The sequence below is a fragment of the Elaeis guineensis genome, chromosome 14 (genome assembly GCF_000442705.2).
Source record: "Elaeis guineensis isolate ETL-2024a chromosome 14, EG11, whole genome shotgun sequence".
NCBI lineage: Eukaryota > Viridiplantae > Streptophyta > Magnoliopsida > Arecales > Arecaceae > Elaeis > Elaeis guineensis.
The window spans coordinates 63,856,069-63,874,910 of NC_026006.2; the positions used below are offsets into that span (position 1 = coordinate 63,856,069).

Here is an 18,842-nt window from a genome sequence, read left to right on the forward strand (position 1 = left end):
TCAATAAGAAAACATAAAATCATGTGGTATCAAAATCAATCAATATAATACATAATGAAATCAATATATTTAATCATACTTCATCATAACATATCAAAATAAGATATTTTTTACAACAAAATATCATTCATCAAATTCATACATCATTTCATAAATTATGTCAGAAAATATATTATAATTTATCGATAAATCTAGAAAAAGTGAAGTATTACTTACCTCATACGCATTCCAACAAATCCACATAATTTTAGAAATATCTTTCCAAAATTTTTGATCATAGTTCATATCGCGGTATCTCATGATCAGACACTATAATCCTATATAGAATTAAGTCCAATAATTAAAAAAGATATGAATAATTAAGAAAGATAGAATTGATGGATATCCATATCCTATAATCCAGATTGGTCCGATCATCTAATTTCATCTGGTTAAAATCCAATTAGGACATAGATGGTCCAAAGCTTGGCTATCATACCAAATTAGATTTTCAAAATGATAGGGTTAAGATTCCTTTATTCAGTTCATAAATCAAGTAGAGAGAGAAAGTCAGAGAAGAGAGAATTCATGAGGTACAATCCAAATTGATCAGGTGACACGATCTAACATTTCGATTGGTCCAATCAAAATAATCTAATCAAGTCATGGTTAAAACAGTATACAGATGATTCAAAATAAAATCATGGATGATCAAATCTAGTGGTTCATGATCTGATCAAAATACTGGCATACTGCCCGACGATCATGGATCAAGATGCTTTCATTAGAATCATTCAAACTCATCATCACTCTTCTCATAATTCTAAAAAATTTTAGAAGAAAGAAATAATATAGAAAGAGAAAATGAAGAGAGAAATTAGAGAGAGAAAGAGAGGAAAGAGAGAAAATAAAGGAGAGAGAGTCTTTTTCTTCCCCCTTTTTGTTCTTTGGATGGAAAGCCCCATCCGACATGGGGTGGCCAGTGGTTGTCGAGGCTGTGATGGCACAGCCCAAGAGACCCAAATCGACGGTCGGCGGTGACCACCGGTGCTGGAAAAACCAAAAAGAAAGGGGCGGAAACAATCCGAAATAGGAGACGATTTTTCTCAAAAGAAATCTGGTGATTGCTGGCCGAATATTGGGATTTAAAGGCTGAGGAAGATGACAAGAAGGATTAGAGAAAGTTCTTACCCTTTTTCCGACGATCAACGACCTTGATTTCGGCGAACTCGATGAAAACTTCTCAAAAGAAGAAAAAGATGAACACGAGTCTTCTGACAACGGGAAGCAATCGGAGCTACAGGGGTTCGAAGGGAGGCTCGTCCTCCTTTATAGGGTGCCGGGGGAGGAGTCCAAGTCCTCTCCGACTTTCGATTTCTATCGGGAGACCACATCGAAGAGACTCCCAATGGGAGTCCAGCATCCTTCCCACCCAGCACGTGCACAGCACATGTTGGCCATTTATTTTTTAGACTGAATTTTGGGACTAGGGTATTACAAATCTCTTGACAAAAAAATGGTGGCATCAATACTCAGATTAGGCAACACCTTGGAAGGATCCGATTTTGAAATTGCACTTCAATAGCAATCCACCAAGCAGCCTGAAATCATGTAGAAGCATATAAAACTCTGCTGTGTGGAAGAGCACTTTGAAAGTATGAGAATTCTTCAACCTAAGCTGTTGGTTCGAACTAGACAATGGCAAAACAATTTTCTTCTGGAGGGATCAATAGTCGTCATCTTCATCACTTAGGGATCTCTTCCCAGACCTTTATCTTCTAATACGGGAGTCAGACATCGCGGTAGCAAATTTTTGTAAAAATAAAGATATGAGATCGCTTTTTTAAGAACCTCCTAGTAGACTCAGGGAAATCAGACTACATCTACTTTTGAACCTCCTTAAAGAGGTCAATACAACAGATAACCCAGACAAACCAATTTGGAAATGGGAAAAGAATGGAAAATTCTCAACAAAGAAATGCTATAATCAGCTATCTCATGGAGGAATAACACCATATTTTCCAAATATAATCTAGTCAACATTACTCCCGACCAAGATTAAAGTCTTATTTTGGCTCCTATTTAAAGACAAATTACAGACTGCAAAGAATATTTAAAGGAGAGGAATAAGAGTTCAAACCAAATGCTCTCTCTGTGTGGATCAAGAGGAAATGGCAGATCATCTATTTGTCTCCTGCACTTTCGTCAGGAAATTATGGAATCAAATAACCAAAGGCTACACATTTATTTGATCTCAAACACAACCACCCATCTCTGGAAAGAACAGAGAGAAGTGCTTCCTAAATATATCTCACCGAAAGCTTGGGATTTCATTGTTGGGACTCTTTGCTGGACATTGTGGAAGAAGAAAAATAGGAGGAGATTCCATTTCGAAGCCTACCTTCACAAGACCATATACGATTGATTCATTTATACAGCGCAGGAGTGGTTACTGAGATGCTCAAGCCAGCACAATCGAGGAATGGTTGAAGCTCTTTTGCTTCTTAAATTTGAAACCAACAACTAAGAGTTTAATAAAGATTTGACTCTGTAAAACTGATGCCTGTTGGATGAGGAAAACCTGAGAGATGCAATTATAGAAATAGGGCGACCTATAAGAAACTTTGACTCCTACAATGCTATCCACCAATTTTTTTGAAACATATTTTTTTGGATATGATTTTCAAGTTCTGCACTGCACTATGGTCATCAAAAATAGTATGGGGTCAGATCAGTCTCAGCTATTCCATACAACTGCTGTAATAGAGGTCACTCAATTGTGACCACTCTATAAATAATTCCTTAATAAATGCCATGGGTAGTGTAATCCCCCCATTTAATCAAAAAAAAAAAAAAAAATTGTCATGTGTGCAGTCCATAGCACTTCACTTCCACAGAAGACATCTAGACGTTAACCTAATGTCCAAGCCGTCCAAAAGCACTCAAATTCAAATAAATGTTTTTATGATCCTATAGCTAGCATTAACGAGTTCTGCAAAAATCTTTTTCGAATGAATTGGTTCTTCAGTTTACCCTCGATCTCTTCCAAAAGGAAGGTCTGAGTATATGCAAATATTGAAACCAATGGAAATTTCTTGCATGCTTGGAAATCATTCTTCTTGTTTCTCACCTAATTTTATTTTGCATTTAACATTGCCCGGTCCATTTGGACTAGCTCATCACCAAGTTGGCAGAAACCCCACCAAACAAAAGAAAAAAGAATTTAGCATGAATTTTAAAGCATCAAAAAAAAAAAAAAATGAGTCTTCTTCCATCTAATCTCAATGGAGAGGAAGCCAATTTTGGAGAAGATTTACCCTTCCCTCCACTCTATTTAGAAGCATGAACACCCCCATCCATGGTAATCCATGAGGAGCCTAGCCTGTTTTTGCTCACCTCCTCTCTTCTTCTTTCTTTTTCTCTATCTTTGCCGATCTTCCAAGACCCATGCCCATCGAAAATCGAAGCCAAGATGCCATCAAAGCTGAGGTAAGGCCTGGATCTCACATCCTCTCTCCGGTTTGTCTCTTTCTATGTCCCTATGTACCACCATTGGCTTTGATTTCACTGGAAATCAATAGGAGAAAGAAATCCATATTTCCATCCTTATTTTGATTGAGTCTTTTCAATTTTTTCTAACCATCTTCACCATCGACATCCCTTACCGAGGACCTCAGCCTCTCCCTTGTGTTGGCCCTCTACCAGAGCCAGAGCCCGAGTTGTCGACAAGTAGGCCGAGACTTGAAAAGATCGAGCCAAGAACTCTGTTTGGCCTCTCTTTTCTTCATTTTATTGGTTGGCCTACTACTGCTAGCAATCCACCACTGCCACCTAATGCCATCGATTGCCTACTATTGCCATCCATCGCCGGTCTTCCGACCACCGCCCCATCCTCCCCTGTTTGGCTAAGAAAAGAAAAGAAGAAAAGCAGAAGGAAAAAAAATAGAGAAAGAATTCTCTCTCTTGTCTCTCTCTCTCTCCTCTTTCTAGAATTTTTTTCTCTCCACCCGCTCTCTCTCTATTCGATTTATGGATCTTAGTATGAACTTGATCTTTCCAAGAAAATCTGAATCAACTTTGATATCTGTACAGCCTATCGAATCGATTACCCCAACTATGTCGAGTATCTTTGAAAATGTATTATTAATAAACCATATTGATTGATTTTGGTCTTGATCCAATCCATACTTCATGATTTTTTGATCGAGTCGTTTAGATATGACCTTCGGCTAAGAAGCTCTGAATTATCCTGATGTTCGGATAGTTTGTTGGACTGACCATGGTCCTCCTTCTTATGATTTAATCTTATTGAATTGATCGAACAGAAATTGATCATATTTTGATATTTTAAATAGGATTAAAAGATTTATCTAACGAAGTCTGAAGATTGAGGTGAACAAGATAAGTAGATCCTACACTCTTTATTTATTTTTAAATTTTCATGTTTTTCATGCATATGACCTCTTGTTGATTAAATTATATTTTTTATAAAATAAGGATCAACATATGAGGTATGAAAAAATATATTTTATTATGATCAATGATTTCATGAATATGTTTTATGAAAGTAACATATTTATGAAGTATGAATTTAATTATTTTTTCATCTATATATATATATATGTATGTATGTATGTATGCATGTATGTGTATATTTTAAGAAAAAATATAAAATTTTAAAGGCTCTTTGATAGTTATGATAGCCTTACAAGAGGTCAATCGACAAACAGCCTTTTGCCGATGGATATAAAGCTGGAAATGAATATGAATTATGAAACTTATCGATTATGATAATGACCATATCATGGATATAAAATGACCATAGCACAAATATCTATAAGTAATATTTTGATGCATAAAATGAATATTTGATAAGAATGACTTACGAATAATATTTATAAAATATTCATGATTTATGTATGAATAACTGATTTATGATTTATTTTATTATATATTATATGAAATAATTTATTATTTTTTAAATATTATATTATTATGTAAAAATTTATGTTTAATCTGGTAAGAAAGTATAGGTTTTATTTATTGAGCTAGTGTAGCTCATATCACTTTATTTTAAGGTTAGAAATGATGAAAGATCTATGCTTGAGAGTTTGTATAGCATGTTTGAAAATTTTGTAACTGAAACTTTGTTTATTGAATAGTCATGGACCTGTAATCAATTATTTATAAATTTTGAGATATAAATTTGATATTTAATTTCAAATTTAGATAGTCTAAATCAATTTTGATTTAATTAATTGATGAACAATAGAATTAAATCTTTTATTATATTTTATTTATGATGAATTTTAGTTGAATATGATAGGTAAGCTTCGTAGTATTATCGAGGATGGTACTTCTCAATAGCATGATTGTATTATGTCCTGGATTAAAGGTGTGAGAGCATTTATCCCACTACTTCATTAGCTCTCTTTTTTCTTTATTTGGTCATAATCTTACTTCTCTCTCTCTCTTGTAATTCCTTTTTATTAGTTTTAATAAACCGGTGAGCTTTCTTCCCTTCTCTCATAACATGCTACTCGACTCGCAAATTGTTCATCAAATCGGCAGTGTATTTGAGTTGGGCGTAGACTCTAAAGGAAAGCTCACATGCATTGACTAGTTGACTTCATGAAAGTTTTGAGATTGATACCACAAATTCCGATGCAAGTCTTGCTCTTACCTCAATTCTGACAGAAATTTTCCGGTTCTACTTCTTTGGAAAAGAAAAACACTTGTGAGACGATGCTCTAAACCGGAAAAAATTATGGGCTAGACTAGATCCACTAGCTCAACGCTGAACCAATCCAACTATAGGACAGCACATATAAACATGAAAAGAAGAAGAAGAAGAAGAGAACATGGCAATGCAAATGTACTTATGCAATTTGCTCCATGATTGGATCGGTCCATTTTCAAATTTGAGGATTTGGTCCACTTTGGAGTTGAAAGATTTGATCCAACTAATAATTTTTCGTAAATCGAATCATATAAAATACAAAAATTAATAGGCCCATCCTAATTGCCTTGACTTTATTACAACAATTTTAAAACTTTTATCTACGTGGGATTCTGACCATTCCCTTACGGCTCTCCCGAGACAACAATGAAAAACAATTAGAGTCTATTGCAAATGCGAATATTGTATTTAACCTCACAACCCAATAACGGGCCCAGCCTAACTACATAGAGTCCATGGGTCAAAAAGCACAGTTGTTTTGGTAAACTGGATTCATTAAACCAATCTAGAATAAATATATCTATAGTAATCAGAAATAAAATATCTAAAAACTTAGAAACAATATCTGTTACAACCACCTACAAAGTAGTCAAGAAGCTCTCTTCAATACTAAATTGTTACATGAGCTGTTTATGAACAGCTCAATGAAGTTCAAAGTCAATTTAGCTAGGTTCTATCTGGGCCTAATTATAAAATGATCTAATCAAAGGCTTAATTATAGTAATATGAAGCAATCTTAAGCATCCCTTGGTTCATTTAAGTTCGGCTCGTCTAGAACCGAACTGAGCCCTATTCTCGGTTCGATGGAAAACCGGTTGAAATGGCTAGAGTTTCATTACACAATGGAGGTTTTATTATCTCCTTATGCTTGGAATCAAACAACTTGGAATTTGGGTGCCCTTCGGTTGGAATGGCTACTATCTCTGGTATCCCAAAGGAAAGCTTGTGGTGGTTCTATGCCCGGACTTCCAATGCTATTCCCACTCATCACAGTTGCATGGTCTTCGTTAAATATCCTACATTTCCTTGTGATGTAACTTTTTTTTTTTTTTTTTTTTTTGGTTATATAAAGAGGGGAGGGGGGGGGGGGGGTGTATTCAGTGTAGCAACCTTCTCTGGGTGAACCATGAGGATCCTATTCCATCAGGGAATGTTCGATGGGTCAGATTAAGAACCATGAGGATCCTATTCCATCAGTGAATGTTCGATGGGTCAGATTAAGACGATTCAGGGTTGCACTTGATCAAAGCATAGGGCATCTGGTCCCTATTTAATCGATGCCCATGTATTTCGAACCTTGGTCATTTGCGTGGAAGCACAAGATCCATTCCGCCTGTGCTACCGCCTGAGGGGCTTGATGTAACCTCCTCGGAGATGTTATGGGTTGCAGTATTGAATACAAAGGCATATCTATCATATTGGTTGCCTTCCAAAACCTAACACATCACATTACGGTTTACCATGTCACATCCGCATAGCATGCACCAAAAGACCGGCGAGAACCACTTTTTTAGGTAAGAATAATGACTTGCTTCACATTTCCAATCGGTTGGCCTGCCCATCCCCAGGCCAGAATAATGACGTGGACGTTTGTGAGTCATGAGAGCGTAGCAAATCACGCTCCAGAATGTCTTGAATCATACACAGCATACGCGCGCCATCACATCTGCTGATGTCCACAAATCACATTGTTCATTTTGTTCTCTCTAATTATTGGCATTTAGTAGGTGATCTTGTGAATATTGCCCATCGATAGCCCGATTATTCTTACCTGCATCCATCTCACTTTCTAGCGATGATTTGATGAATTATCACCCATCGGTGAAGGAGAAATTATATCCTACATCAACTAGTACACCACGTCAGATGTGTATCACGCTAATCAGATTTACCGTTCTTGTGGGCTGCCATCCATCATACGGCTCATCTTAGATTATTATCTTATTTATTTCGGATTGTTTCTGCCGATGTATATGGCGCATCAAATGTAGAGTATAATTTCTTGCAGAAAAATGTTAGATTTGGATTAGTCTTGCAAGCCGTTTCCGTAGGAAAGGGATTGTTGTTTTCCATGCTCCATTTTGTTCAGGCTTCTGGCCTGCAATCTTTACAGATCGTTGTAGCAACAAGCTGTGATGACTTAAAAGCGACAGGTTCACCGTATCAGTAATGCGGTCACAAAATACGACATAATCCACACAAAAAGACAATAAGAATAAATCATCCATCAATCACCCGCTTCTTTAAAATTAGGTAAAGTGCATGTCATACATTGATAGCAACCAATGAAATTAGCACTCGCATTGAGCGTGCTGATTGTCAAAATAGCCTCTTCTAATAATGCGATTGTTTGAGTGCAAGGAGATGCCTGGCAACTTTCCCTCCACAAAAGCATATTATTATTATTATTATTATTATTATTATTATGGATGAGTAACTTTTTGTACAGCAAAAATATATTGCCCCATTTTATTGAGCCACGTAACTATCACTTGCTAATATGTATTTAATGTCTACAATTTTATTTTTTTATTTAAAATTTTGAATAATAAAAATATTTTTTTTTGAAATAGTTATAATATCCTATAGTCATATTATAACATCCTGTGATCAAATTATAATTTTTTGCACAGCATGAAGCTATAATTTTTCTTCAAAAATTATAAAAAGAAAAAAATATTTTTATCATTAAAAATTTTTAAAATTTTTAAATAACAAAAATATTTTTCTCTTCCTTAAGACATCCTGTAGTCAAATTATGACGTGAAGTTGTACAGAAAGTCATAATTTGACTGCAGGATATAATAATATGATCATAGGATGTCATAATTTTTAAAAAAAAAGAATGATATTTTCGTCATTTAAAATTTTAAATGAAAAAGTAGAAGTGCATGCAGGTGTTAAATGTCCGTTAAAAAGTGGTAGCCATAGGATCCAATCAGATGGAGTGGTGTATTTTTGCTGCACCATGTGTGGTGTACAAAGACTTTCTCTGTTACGAATTCGGATTGTACCCCTTGTGCAAAGAATGATTGATCTTTTTTAATAAAGCCACCAACCATTTGATCACATTTTGTATAAAGCTTGAAGCAATCCAAACTTTTCTTTTATCAATCTACATAGATTTTGAAATAACCATTAAGCAATCCAAAACTAATATCACGGGAGAAGCTGCATGAATCTTTTTTTTGTACGCGAAAAAAAACATCTATGTAGTATGCCATTTATATAATAAAATTTAATAAGCAGTACTCAATGGTTACTATCAAAAGATAAATGACTATCAAACAAGATATCTATACGTGTCATATACGGCACGACTTATTTCATGATCATCCATTTTTCTAATAGCTAGCGACAGCAGATGGACGACCATCAAGTGCTGCAGTAGAATCTATGATCCAAATTGCACATTATAGGGGATCATGAGACGAGCAAAATATACAATCCAAACCCCATTATGATGTGCTCTAGTTTTGCATTATTGGTGACATGAACACATGACATACTCAACTATTTTCTATATAAATTATAGCTCAACGTACTAATTTTTTGTTGTAGATATAACCTACATGCTTCTTTGTTCCACACCATCCGGTTTTCTGCCATTATGGGGTTCTAATTATTCCATATATACCTTCCACTTTGGGTGGCAAGGCCTCCCTTTCTGTCAAAAAATATATATACCATCGTCTTGCACATCATTAACTTTTCTTAGGAAAAACACTGCATTTTTCATCAAAGTTTATAAACATTTAGCCTTCCAAATCTAGCCAAGAAATTTACATACACTCCCTAGAATACCGGCTGTGGAGAACCATACCCGCTTTCATGGAACCTAAACATTTCATGCACAACCTGAAGTTCCCTCTTAATTCCCACAAAACACACCAAGTTAAACCCATTCGCATGCAAGCCCAGCAATCAAATGGCGAGCACCAGCGTTGGCAGGGAACGTCGCAGGTGCACCAGGGCCTCACTCTGCCACAAGGCCGGGGCCTCCCGGCTTCCCCTGGAGCTGCTGGCCTCGGTCGGCATTCGCGGGCTGAGCTCCCTCACAGTGACCCAGGTGTTGAAGTACTCCCTGAACCGGGTGATGACCCCGTCCTCCACGGCCCAGGCATGGACCCAGTAGGCCTGGTCCCCCTCCCACCCCTCCGCCACCACCCACCCCCCCTCCCCCACCTCCGTCACCCTCCGTGGGACGAACCGGAAGTGATCTCCGTGCCCCGCCTCCCCTGTCAGCACCCGCCGCATGTGCTCGCACCGCCGTGGCCCGTGGAACCACCACTCCAAGTCCTCCGCCATCAACCCAGCCACCGCCTCTGTATCCCCCCGTGACAACGCTTCGTAGAGCGACTCCACCAACCGCTTGTTGCCGTCCTTCGAAGACGCCATATGCCAATGTGAGGTTCTGGAAGCGGTGAAGATGGTATTCCAATGCATGGGATGGAAGAGAGGATGGGTTTTTTTTTATAGGCTCGTTCTAGAATTTCAGTATTGGAGTTTAGCTATGGAGTTTAAGCCACGTTTGGTGGGAGTTGGTCCAAACTATAGTAACGTAGATGTGATTTGCCACCATTTTCATCCGTTTGTTTAGAACCAGAAGGAAACGCTTCCCGGGGGAGTGCTGAAAGGAGTGAGGTGCGTTCCGGGAGTGGAAGATTTTGAAATGACAATGTTGTCCCATGGGATGGACAGGTATTTTTATTGTTGGGTTGCTCGGCTAGAAACTATCAAATGGAACTTTCAAGTGGTACCTTACATGTTTTGTTAGAAAAGGAAGCAATCTATAACAAGTTATAGATGCTAGGCGGATGTATGGAATTTAGGTTGAATTATGAACCACACATTTTGAGTTTTCCCCTCTAGAAAAATTATATCATATTGTAGCTTCATTTCTATAGGCCTCATTCATCAAATGCTTATCTCCATGTACCACGCTATAGAAAAAAGCAACTATGATTATTGGCGGCCACATGATGCATATTATATATGGTATAATTTTTTTTAACAATTATCTTACTTTCGATCTATATGTCTGGTATATTTATTGTTCATACAGGCGAGAAAAAATATGACACTAATTCAAAAGAATTGGTATAGGAGTACAATCTCTTTTCCATGATTTAAGTAGTACTAAAATGATGGCTAAGAACTGAGTGTCATAATTTTTTTTAGAAAAATAAGTTGAAAAATTAAGATTGTCAAAATTCGATGCAGAGAAATAAAGGGATAAAAGTTTGATAAAAAAAATCCAATCATTGTTAGTTAGAAAATAATGTGGCATCGAGTTAGGGTACACTGTGTGATATATAATCCTGTAAATTGTCCAAAATATTTTTTTTGCACCAGATATTATGATCATGAGAAGCTGGTGGATGATATGTCTCTTAATTTGTTGTGTTAACCTAAATCTAACAATCAATAACTATTAGATGTGTAAATAATTTATGAGCGGGAGAAGGTTTAGAAGCTTTTAAGCTGCGCTATTCAAGAGAAGGGCAATTTAGTTATTTTCCGCGTTCATGGGCTGGAAAGAGGCCAGGCGTGCTTGTCCGTTTGGCGGGTTTCTTCTTTCGTCGTTTTCTGGGGATGGGCTTCTCTCCATCGTTTTCTTTGCTCTTGCGACCTGACAGGAGTGGCTTTACACAACTGGCCTCCCTTCAATAGAAAATATCGGATTTGTCCTCTCCGAAAGCATTAATCACAGCCATCTGATACAATTACCACATAATTATGCAGTTGTAACACGTCATAACTGCCTCCTTTCTTGGTTAGACGCATACATAACCACGTTTAGAAATCAAAACATAAGAATTACTGCATGATACTCTGAAAAATATCAAAAAAACATAGGAAGTATTCTGTCGCATCTCTCTCTCGTATCCAATGAGTAATTGTAGACGTCATTGATATAATATTCCATTACCCATGCTTGAGCAATTTTTTGAAAAGAATAAAAAATTATAATGCTGATTGCTGTGACGTAACTGGCAACTTATTTTATAGTCCCTTGTCACGCGCTGTAGAACAACGACGTGGCTGTTTACTAGGATGGCGTTAGGTTGGACGTAATCTTAAGGTAATATTTAGGGATAATGCAAGCATAAAATTGATTTATAACTTTTGAAAATATAAAAATAAAAATAGAATAATTATATATCCGACCAACCTCTTTTATATATCTGATCCGATCCAATTCATATTTCTATTTGGTCCGACCCAATCCGATCTGAAATGGGTATGAGACGGATATGAATATAAAATTTTTACTGATAAGACGAATATGGATATGAGCCGATTTGATCGACATCCAATCCGTTACTATCCCAATATAGTCTTGAGGAATGTTATCCATCAAAATTTAACCCTAAATAGGAAGGAAATTTCTTCAAGTAAAAATCCTAGATTTGAGTTCGATGCTAGGTTGGATACTTGTCAATCGATAGGATTCTTTTCTAAAACATTATTAATTAAAATAATTTTACTATATATATCTTACACCATCCAATAATAGATTAGCACATCGTTTAAGAAAGTGAACTCAAAACAATAAGAGTTATTAACTAGCCAATCATAAATTAAGTATGAAATCTTTTTTCATTTACAATTTTCAATCAAATTTAGATAACAATATTTTTTCATTAATAAATAATATGTTGATCTGTTATTGGATTGTACAGGATACTTATGGCAAAACCATTCTAATCAATAATTTTTTCTTCTTCCTAATTTACAAAGAAAAAATAATAATAAAAAAATAAAAAAGAAAAAAATAGGTACAAAAAAAGTAAAAAAGAAAAAATAAATAAATAAAAGGATCCACGTAGATTAGTGAAGCATTTAGACCTATGAGTTAGGCTGTTAGGTCAAGCATTACATTCGGAGCTGATGAGTTGGCACTCGTCCATAGCCTTATGCCATGCAATCTAATGCCTTCGGACATTCTTCGAGGTAGCCCATTAAATTATTGTTGAGTATTGGCCTCTCGGTCCAACGTAGATCAGATCCAGGCCATCTTAGTTCCATACTTCAATCATTATGCACTCGACAAGGTGATTTGGAGGACCGCTTGAAAGAGATATACCTGAACTGGCTCTGCTTGTCTCTTTCAATACCTAATAACACCTCTCTCCTTCCATGCTGACTTCCACCTTGACGCACCATATTGCAAGCAAGAAACCTCGCGATCGATTGCCGAGTGAGGACCAATACGGATACATCTTTTAATCCCATATTACCTATGTAATAAATAGATTATAGATATTATATAAGGTCAAAGGATATAAATAATATTTTTCGATTAATTTTTTTTAATAAAATTTTAGATTGTTATAAATGATATTCGAATGAACTTGGCTCTTAACCTAATCAAAATGCTAGGACTTTAAAGGAGGAGCGGAATCAGAACGGCAGACTCGTGTGATAAATCCTGCATATTTTCTACTCTTTTTCGGCACCAATAAAAAGCCAAGGACGAGATATTCCAGAAGGTGGATAATAAAAGCCAAGAATAAGATATTCCACAAGGTGGATATCAGTGAGAACCCCCAACCCCATCCTCCGATGTGAAAAGAAGGTGCTAGCGGACAAAGCTTGGAGGGACTGGAATATTGCGTGTGATCCTGGGGATATTCTCTTCGTGCTATTCGTCTGATTCGGTGATGCCATTCGGCACGTCCGCCAACTAAACCATTGGCTACATATTACACACCCCTCGTCTCTATCCTTGGTGGTTAGCGGACAAGTAATAGCGTAAAAAGTGTACATTATTGAACAATGGAGTGTATTGACTGGTCGTAGTCCAAGCCCCAAATTGATGGTGCAAACAGTACATGGTAATGGGCTGGGAGATCGAGTAGACTTTTAGGATATGGAGAACTGGGCCAAAGCTTGGCCATTTCACTTCCTTCCCCCAAGAACTTCGCATGTTTTTTGGCATATTAGTAACATCTTCGTTCTCAACACATACTGCTCCTTCTAAGCCTTGAATTACACATACTCAAACTACACTTATTCTAGCATTGCCTACTCAATCACACACAACTTTTGAGGAATTGGTGGGGTCTACGAGGGTTTGGTGGCATTATGAGTTGCCAGACTACCTCCGCTTGGGCACAAAGGATCATCTGCTGTGATTGATGGTTGCCCCAAAGCATCTTCCATTGGCCCATCAGAAGAATGGTCAGTTTAAGATTGAGCGGGCTGGACATCTGAAATGGAAGCCCAAGTGGGAACAAGGAGATTGCCCTGTTCGTGTATCTTGGATCTTGAGAAATTCTTTGTGCACCGGCGGGCGATGCAGAACGCTGGGCCGGGACATGGCATACGGAAAAAAAAAAAAAATTTAGCTTCATACATGAGTTAATCATTACAGATGGTGTGCACGGTTCTGCATCACCCGCGGTGCACAAAAAATTTCACCTGGAATCTTTGTGGATGCTCCAAGCCTAACGGGTTGCTCATGTTTCTTGGCCCAAGGCCCAAGTATTACATATTTGGGTCCTCTGAGTCGGCATAAGATTTTACAATTCGACAAAGCGCCGTAAACTAGAACAAGAAAACATACCATAAATAATGAACAAACAATTTCCAAAGGGAATAAAAGAATGATTTAAATAAAAGCAATGCTAAACTAACACATGCATGTCATAGAAATCATACCCTGCACTAGATGCACTATGTCATCGATGCATCGTGCCAATCAGATTTTTTGTTTCTGTACATCTCATACATCATGCGGCTCATCTTAAATTGTCCTTGTAATTACCAACGCATCTGGTGTACAGTATAATTCCTTTTTGTATTCTTATTCCTCCCTTTGATGTGCCATGTGATTCAAGAGTGAATGGTGCAAAACAGTTGAGTGACCCTTTTTGGTCATATTGTATGGTATCTATACCCATTAGCTTCATGTGTTCAGAAGGCAAACCACTCCTATTTCTCAAAATATAAGTCTTTTCGAGTAATTTTTCTAAGTTACCGCAGCAGTTCACTTCTCCTTCAGAAACTGGTTAACGTACCCTTCCTCCTCATCCGTCACCTCCCAGTTCGAAGCCCCGTTCCCCTCTTTCACCTTCTCTTCTTTTTTTGATAAAAATCTTCTCAAAATATTCCAGTAGACGATTTGGGCGTGGAAAGAAGGGATAGAACCGTTGGTGGATAATTTAAGAACATCAGTTTTTTAAAAAAATTTATAGTAACGCAATGCTCTATGCTTCCTGCCCAAAAAAAAGAACATCAGTAATTTTTTTTTTTAATTTTATAATGGTATATGATGCATGTATTTTGAAGGAACTGCCTTTATGGAGGCCAGATTCTATGCCACGGCTAGAGTGGTAGCAAGGAAAGAAGACAGAGAAGGGCAACCTGGTTATTTGAAATAATTTTACTCTTTAATTGAAGGGCAAGCACTTATCCACCTCTCTTATTAGGGTTGGAGTAGCTTCGTTCAAACACCTGGCCTGCCTTTCCAATTTACTGAGCTAGTAGTTTCTGAATTCTGCTCCTATATATATATATATATATATATATATATATATATATATATATATATATATATATATATATATATATATATATATATAACTTTTTACGTGATTGCATGCCGCTTAGCGAGGCGGATTTGACTCCGTCAAATCTTTCTTTCTTTCTATAAAAAATGTATATAAGTTATCATGATCATATGACTTCACAATTGGCAGATTCTGTGAGTTGGTGTTCCACATCAGGCAGGAAGCAGGTGTATTTTTTTTTGTTTTTATAAGATAATTAATTTGAAGTTGGACTTTCGAAGAACGAGTATAATGATGAGCATCCTACGCGATTCTCAAATAATCTATCAACTATGAAGCATTAAAAATTATTGCACTGCTCTTTATCTAAGATTATTAAGTGCTTCAAAACGACCCTTCATCAAACCAGACTGTCTCCAGTACTTAAATTTGCAGCTTGACAAGTGCGACAACGGACTTCCATCTCACACCCTGATACATCTCTGTTACTCTATCTCTTTGTTTTTCATTCTATTTTCCTCTTCCTTGCTTTCTTATCATGGTTTTCTAATTTGTTATTCTTTATTTGTTTTTGGATATGATTTTATTATCTTAATGATGTAGATTTTTATTATATCTTAATGACATGGATTTTTCATAATTTTAATGAATGATTTAGGTTGTATTTTTCATATAAAAAAATAACTGATCTTTTTTCGCAATGTCAGCCATTGAATGGGGTCTCATGCTGATCTCGAAACACTCCAAACTTCTTTATTCATCCACCTTCCTAGATCTCAAAGCAGCTATTACGCAATCTATGATGCATCCATGTGAAGGAAGTGAATCCATCTTTTGCACAAAAGATACAATCCGAACCCTAATGCTCAAAGAGGAATCAAATAATAAACATTGATTTAATTGAACAATGGATAAGGATTTGTTTTCAGAATGATTTGATTTCCATTTGCATGATCAACATAAATAAGAAAAATGCTTGATGGTGTCTAATACGCAACTAAAAAGTTCAACTGGCCGATAACTATTGATTTGACAACTTCATTATTAACTAACCCATGTGTTTGGCGATGAATCGTGTGAGTTGCGCTAATCTGCTCTTGCCCCATGACAATAGAATTTTTTATGTGCAGATAAGAGCCCCATAGCATCTCATATGATAGAAAGCAACTCCTTAACATCTACAAGGTAGAGAAGTAGGATATCCGGTCTTTGTTTCTTTCTTTATTTAGGTGCAAGTCTCGCATGCACCATTTTCTAAAACGAGCCTTAATGTCAACAGGACCTCTATATTCTTACTTGACGAAGAAGGGACATTTTGAGTTCAATAAATTTAAAACATCAACTTATACTTTTCTTGAGCTTAGATTTGTTAGTGCCAATGAAAGGTAGAAAGATATTGATTGATTTGCTAGTGTTACAGGTAATGCCATGGGGACCAACTCTCTGTGGCAAAAGGTTTTGTTGCATTATTGGCATGCCATCCAGTTTATGAGAGAAGGTGACATAAAGCATTAATCTACTTGTGTCGTGCAACATAGCCAATGGTGTGAAAGTAGGTGAAAAATATATATATATAACAGAGCTCGACCATATAGTAGTTTTCTCTTAAATTAAATTAATTTTTCTATTTTTTTCCATAGAGCATGTTAATAATTCATTGTAAATTTCTCACATCGACGGACGAAATAACATCAGAAGACATTCACTAGCTAGATTACATTTAATCAAAATTGTTCATAATTTTACAATTATTCCACTGACTTTTCTTCGATTAGAGTTGTGGTTCACCTCAGTGGCCACACCTCTTTATCTAGTGGATGGGGGTTGTATCTTTTGCAAAAAGGAGGATCAACCTTCTTTGGCACAAATCCACCACTGTATCATCCATTGGTTCCTTTGAGATCTGTGCAGATAGATGATTAACGTGGCATTCGAGTATTTTAAGATCTGTGCCATGGATTTTGATTTTGGGACAGTGTATCTCCAAACAGATTGCCAGTCCAAGAAATGAATGGAGCCGTGCATTGTCTCTGATTGAACCAAGTGAACAATGTGGACCACAATGTCCGTTAAGAATAATTCCCATGTCATAAAAAAAGGGAAGCTGGCAAGTGTACAGGAACAGCATATGAGCCCCACTTGAGCCGGATTTGCCTAGTGGGATAACCTACTTCCAGTGGTTTTAGACTAGGACATGTCGCAAGAACAAATAACAGCATTTCCATCAAAATATCTTAAAAAGTTTTCTTTTATTCTTCTTCCTTTTCTTCCCCTTTTTTCCCATTCCTTTTCACAATGTTTGAAAATTTATCATTGAAAAGTTGGAAATTGGCAGCTCCTTTTCAAAAGCCATGGATCGGGATCCTTGTGGATGGTTAGATTGGCTCAAAACCAAGCTACTTTTCTCTTTTTCTCTTTGACCCGTCACCTAGCGCAAATAGTCTTGCCAAAAGTTTGGTGCAAATTTGACAAGGGGCGGAGCATTTAATGATGAGATGCCCAGCTTGCCTTTCCGGTGAGGTGTCTTCGATGAGTGTTACTGTGTAAGCGAGACCTAGAGAAAATCAAAGCATGATTAGGATGTGAGAGGTGTCTCGTTTTCTATGAATTGACGAGGGACTGCCAGATTAGATATTTTTTGGTAAGGAGGCTAGCTTTTGATGCATGATTTTCTGAATGGCTATTCATTCCCACATCTATTCAGTTGAAATCGAACAACAACAAAAATATTTAGATAAGATTTGATGCACCATCATTTTTGGCATGAAAAATTATACCCACTATGTAAAATAATACACCATAAGTACAATTCGAGACGAGATAAGGAGACAGCAATCCAATATGAGTGCATGGTAAATAGAGTTTATAGGAATGAGATGAAGTAATTGGTATGGTGTACCACCATCTGGTGCATATGATAAAATATAATTTCTCTTTTGGCAGTTTAGTTTTTGTCCTTTTTCTAGTGAAGTAATTCTGAGTTTGATTTCAAAATATACTTTGAGAATTCTACGATGCACATCATACCTCAAGAATAAAGACAGTACTTGATGGTATAAGGTTGGTAGAAATTCTGAGGTGACTCCTAATTGGCATCAAATATCCTCATCAATCTCAACTTCAGATTAATTATTTATTTTTTTTTTTTAAAAAGTTTTGATGGTTTAGCTTGCTGTTATTAACCAGGATGTGCCGCACAAAAAATTGTTGTCAACCGTGCCATAATGCCCCACAAATTATAAATTTTAAATTTATTTAAAATAGTAAAATAAAGTATTAAAAATTCTCAACCAACATATAATGATATTGCACAAAAAAAAAAAATCTCAAAATATAAATATATAAGGAGAGAGAAGGCTATAAACACCATAATTTTACATCACATAATACCATCGACAATCTTAACTAGCAATACATTTAATAAAAATGGTGACAAATAATACCCGCTCCAGTATCCAAATCGAATCCGTTCTGATGTTATTGCCAACCTGTAAGATACGGTACGTTGATCAAATTTTTTTTCTTTTTTCTTCTTGTTGGCCATTGGTGACCAATCAAAGACCTACACGTGCTCCAGGAGTGGAGCGCCGCTAAACTACGATTTG

At 36.5% G+C, this 18,842-nt stretch overlaps 1 protein-coding gene across 1 annotated transcript; it reads right to left on the bottom strand.

Moving 5' to 3' along the window:
- Positions 1-9,453: 9,453 nt before the first annotated feature.
- On the bottom strand, positions 9,454-10,247 carry LOC105057365 (wound-induced protein 1). Its single transcript, XM_010939971.4, has one exon. The coding sequence runs from the start codon at positions 10,163-10,165 to the stop codon at positions 9,644-9,646; it is 522 nt and encodes a 173-aa protein (XP_010938273.2). The 5' UTR covers positions 10,166-10,247; the 3' UTR covers positions 9,454-9,643.
- Positions 10,248-18,842: the final 8,595 nt, after the last annotated feature.